Raw genomic sequence first — 5,192 nt, 5'->3', positions numbered from 1 at the left:
TAGAAAACTGATATAGTACAGCGCTAGCAACTGACCTGTGTGTAACTGTACATCTCCGTATATTAAAAAATATTCTGTATTTATTGTAATAAAGATAATATCTCTAACAATGGGGCCTGTTCCATTCGGTAGTGTGGGAAAAACAGCAAACATCTAATTACAAAACAAACAGAATCACATTTCATCGGTAATTAAATATTAAATATGTAATTTTGCAATTTTCGTCCATTACAGCGAAGCTCAATTTAACTGGTCGATTTGAAGTGAAACAATTGACGCTACCTATTCACGTCACCTGTCAATTGTTCCAAATTCGGGCTGGCCAATCGGAGCGCTGTTGTCACAGTAATGATTTGGCAGAATAGTTTTCAAACAAAAATAAATGACGTTTCGTCTGTTTCTGGTTATATACTCGATGGATGTAACAGACTTCTGCTTCCGCAACTGCGGAAGTTCCGCACGCTTGTTCACATCTGATTCCGTTCAAATCGGGTTTGTCCAGGAAAGTACTGCCACTTAGCTATTTCTGCCGCCAAGCGGGAATGTGAGCATTACTGCCTTCCGGTTTTGAAGGGTGGTGGTGAAATTACAGACACATGGGACTTTTCAACTTATTGTCTCAGGGTGATGGGCGCAGAGGTAGTGCACCTCAGATCTTTGCGTTAAAGCTCTGAATGGCACTGCAACTGGACCCATCACTTATTTATCAACATTAAAAAAAAATCCATGACATAGTGGAGTTTCTTATACATATATAATCGTATACTCAAAAAACTTAATTCGGTAATGAAAGTGAGTTTCAGTTTTACCTTGGATTGTCAATTCTAGGACACAGCCTCTCCGCGTCGGCGATATTTTCCTTTATGACGTCAAACTTCTGTTTCAAAATTGCCTCCACTTGGCCTATCTTCTGTTTATCCTCGTTGAGCTTCTGCTGACACGATCTACGCTCCGAGGTGCCGTGATCTAGTTTTAGTTGCTCTTGTTCTATTTCTTCCTGGAGGAAAATAAATTTTTTATTTTTTTTTCTTTATAATAACGCTCACACTCAACATAGCCCCGCACTAGGGAAACCCTGTGTCGCGGGTGCCATGGACACACACATAGACAACACAAATTACACCCAAACTCACGAGAGAAATAAATGTAGGCCATACAAATATTTCTCCCGGCCCGGGAATCGAACCTGGGACCTCTGCGTGGCAGTCCGGCATGGTAACCGTTCGGCCACGGAGGCAGTTTATAATATAAAGTACCAAATCTGCTGTTCCCGTTTCACTATACGTCACTGACTACATAGCTGCCGTCCGAACTATCTTACTGCACAACCATTTTTGTAGCAGTAGAGGTCCTTGTGAAAGAGTTCGTCCTGGGAAGTACTGCCACCTTAGCTATTTCTGTGACCAGAGAGGCCGGGAACCGCAAAAGGCTTCAAATACGCCAACCTTGATCAGTGCTCCATCCTTGTGCCTTTTGCGGTTGAAACCCTTGGTCTCTGGGGGCCACAGGTGAAACTTCTAGCGAACGAGCTGTCGGATGGCCGCGTAGAAGCCTCCGGTGACCACAAAACTGGCAGTTTCCGCGAAAGATTAACTTTAGCAATTCAAAGGGGAAATGTTGCCAGCCTTTTGGACACGATGTCCCAGTGTACGGCCCTCGAGGAAATTTTCTATTTCGTCGGCTTAGTGCAAGAAGTCATGAATTGCCATATAATTTTGTAAGTGAATTAATGACTTCTTGCAATAAGCCGACGATTTATAAACTTTCTTACTTTTTTATGTCTCTTCCTGCTACTATAATATAGAATAACACTATCCTATTAAAATAAACGATATAAAATCTTCTATTCTAACTGTGTTTAACTGCCTCAGTGGCCGAACGGTTACCATACCGGACTGCCACGCAGAGGTCCCAGGTTCGATTCCCGGGCCGGGAAAAATAATTGTATTGCCTACATTTCTCTCGTGAGTTTGGGTGTAGTTTGTGGTTGTCTATGTGTGTGTCCATGGCACCCGAGACGCAGGGTTTCCCTAGTACGGGGCTATGTTGAGTGTGTGCATTATTATTATTAATATTATTATTATTATATTATGTTTTGAAGGGTAAGGGGGCTGGTGAAATTACAAGAGACTTATCAACTTATGTTTGTGGGTGACCTTTACAATTTGAAGCTCTGAGTGACACGGCAGCTGCTATGGAGATTTCGACTCTTCCGAAGAACAGAGTCCGATGTGATTATACAACGAAAAGAGGATAAATACATAATCTCGTTATTCAAAATAAGGCCTAGCTATAGGTGTTTTTAGAATTTTATGTATTATTTCGTTTGGGAAATATAAAATCGATCAATGATCGATCTTATATCCACAGCTAAGAACAGCGAACGAAATGTACAAAGTTCTGAGGATAGGTCTTTGTTCTACGGATGAGACGATTTATTATTTTACACATTATGGAATGCGAAAGTTATGGATGAATGCAATTTTGCGCACTTTCCGCTAACCGACTTCAATAAAACGTGGCAAATAGATGTAATTCCATGAACTTTTGAGGTCGGTTTTTGTATAAAAAAGTAACAATGATTAAGTACCAGAGCTGTCACATGTTCTGATTCTTTGATATTTTCTTACTGTACACTATGCATGTTGTATTACTATTACTAAACTTACACTCAAGTTGCGACAAGCGGACGTCGCTTCCGCCAGTTTGCCCTTGACTTTCCTAATCTTGGTGTCGAATTCGTCCATCTTGGTCCTGTACTGCCGTTCCTTTGCCGTGAACTGTTCCACTTGAACTTGCAATGTTTGCATCTTCTCCTGGGAGTGTTTTAGCTCGTCCAACTGTTGGAAGAAGCCATTTTATCATTATCATCACTGCAGCAAACTAAAGGCATAGTATAATATAATAACCGCCTCCGTGGTGGAGTGGCTTGCACACCAGTTTTCTGGTGTCGCCATCTCTGAAGTCCCTGGTTCGATCCCCGGCCGCGTCAGTGTAGAAAAACTAACTTTTGTATATTGTTTCGGGTTCTATTTCCATTACACAAGCGCTTTAGCAACTTACTTAATAACGCACACTCTCATAGCCCCGCATTATCCCTAGTTTTTAGTTTTTAACGACTTTTTTTGCCATAGCGCCCTCGGTAAGAAATTTATATATTAACTAAACTAACAGATAACTCATGTACTTAAGTCGAATTTTTGCTCGCCATGTTTCGAACCAGTCCATGGTCCTTGATTGTGATGATTTGTTGATGACAAACCTGTAGGAACAACTGAGACAATAATGTGACAATCAGAGATGGGCAAATCCCTGGCAAATGGGCCGGGTTCCCGAAATCGAGGACAAAACTATTTACAACTAAATATATTTGTTGTAAACCAAGTTCTAATTTTATAATACTATTAAAAAAGTTTATTGCTTTCTGATCTAGACGATTCGATTTCGCTTCGCTTGAAAATCGCATTGAAATAAATCAATAAAAAAATCGTTAGATCCCATGCATTATAATCGATCTTCATACAAATTGAATAGTATCCTTAATAGTGAGAATCCACAGGATTGCAAGGTGGGTATTGTGTGGAGTTGCATCTTTTTTCGTCCAAATAAGATTTTTCACATTGAAATTTGTAATAAGTATGGAGTTATACCAAATTTCGTATTCGTCGTATCTTCCACGATTTTGAGCAGAGCTTTGAATAGAAAGGGTCGTCCACCTTATGGGTAGTCCGCTCACGTTTTCCGGTACGCGGTCGACAACGCTTTGGCCCTAAAGCCACCTGTTCTGAGCGTAATGTATCTCGCCCATTATTATTCAAACTGTTAACTTTGTCAGTCTTACGGAAGAATGGCATAAGTAGAATTACGTCAAAAACATTTATTGCTCCATTAGTTAGAAAAAAATATAACCCACGTCCTCACAAATTCTTGTAATTCTATTGACTAATATTCTAGAGTTACAAGAATTGGAGAAGACGTGGGTTACATAAACATGTTTGACGTAACTTCACTTAAGCTCCATGAGGGGTACGCTTTGATGACCTTTGCTTCTCCTAATTTGATTATTTATTGATTTTATTATCTAGATTTCGTACTTTTGGTAATTAATAATAATTTTTTTAACTCTCTTATTTAAGCATAAAAAAGTTAACGACCAATTTCATTCGTAGAAATCTTAAAACCTCTCTCTTGAATAGTTCTAATTTTGCAGATGTGACTATATTACATGAAGGGTGGTTTTTGCAAATGGCCAGCGCAGGAAAACTCGGTTAAGACATAAGCAAATACTAACCAGCACAGCATGATGTGGTGCCTGCAGCTGTTCCAACTGCGAAGCCAGCGTGCGCTGTAATTCTTCCTTATCGTGCCTAAGTTTCATGAGCTTTTGCACCTGTTGCGACACGTTTCGCTCTGCTTCTTTCGCTTGCGTTGCTTCACGCAACGATTCCTCTGCTTCCGCTCGCACACTTCGGAGTTTCGCTTCTGCTTCACGGATTTCTGCTTCCACTTGTCTGTATCAACCATATTACGAGTGTTAAAATACCATGTGTTTTACATTGCGATTTGCTTTTGTACTTTGGCAATGTCGTAACGTTCTGGTGTTGTAACACGCCAAGGTGAGAGTCGTTTGGTTGTGATTGATGACACAAGATTTTGGTGGATAGTACAAACTGCGAGAGACCTATACCCAGCAGTGGGTGAAGTCTGGATCTGGCTGATGATAATGATAAAGCCGTACTCCTCGATGTAGCTTGGAAACAATAACTAACAACTTAACAGTGACATCTAAATGAATGAAAATGATGAATGAAAACATACGTAATTCAATAAACGAGTCATCACCAGTGATCGGATAATCGTGCGCTTACCTAAACTTCCTGGCTTTTACCGCCTGCAAACTAATAATATGGACATGTATTTGTGAATAAATATCGATACCAGAAGTATCAATTAATTAAGGGATATTTTGTCGAAAATGAGTTACATATATCATTGGATTAGGAAGTTGCCCGCTCTATCGATTGGTATTATTAAAATTTAAGAATGCCCAGTGGTTTAAAGTATATAGCATGTCCCTTACAATAAAAATATGTTTTTTAATTTATTAGATCTGATTGAGACAGCCAATAGCGCGCGCTTTTTCCAATTTTATCGCGCGTGTCGCGACTATCATGCGTAGCCATGCTACGGGG

At 40.0% G+C, this 5,192-nt stretch overlaps 1 protein-coding gene across 1 annotated transcript in view; it reads right to left on the bottom strand.

Annotated features, from left to right (window-relative positions):
* LOC113236228 (structural maintenance of chromosomes protein 6-like) overlaps nt 1–4,527 on the bottom strand; it is an 8,066-nt gene extending 3,539 nt beyond the window's left edge. The window contains exons 1-3 of the mRNA XM_026472236.1: nt 4,292–4,527; nt 2,670–2,840; nt 810–997 (exon numbers count right to left, since the gene is read on the bottom strand). Coding sequence (XP_026328021.1) covers nt 810–997; nt 2,670–2,840; nt 4,292–4,378 — 446 coding nt within the window. The 5' untranslated portion in view covers nt 4,379–4,527. The remainder of the gene's footprint in view (nt 1–809; nt 998–2,669; nt 2,841–4,291) is intronic.
* Between the last annotated feature and the right edge of the window lie 665 nt (nt 4,528–5,192).

This window comes from Hyposmocoma kahamanoa, unplaced genomic scaffold (assembly GCF_003589595.1).
Source record: "Hyposmocoma kahamanoa isolate Upper Pololo Valley unplaced genomic scaffold, ASM358959v1 90165, whole genome shotgun sequence".
In the NCBI taxonomy this organism is placed as follows: domain Eukaryota; kingdom Metazoa; phylum Arthropoda; class Insecta; order Lepidoptera; family Cosmopterigidae; genus Hyposmocoma; species Hyposmocoma kahamanoa.
The sequence above is the reverse complement of the archived record's forward strand: the minus strand, read 5'-3'. Positions and strand labels throughout refer to the sequence as shown.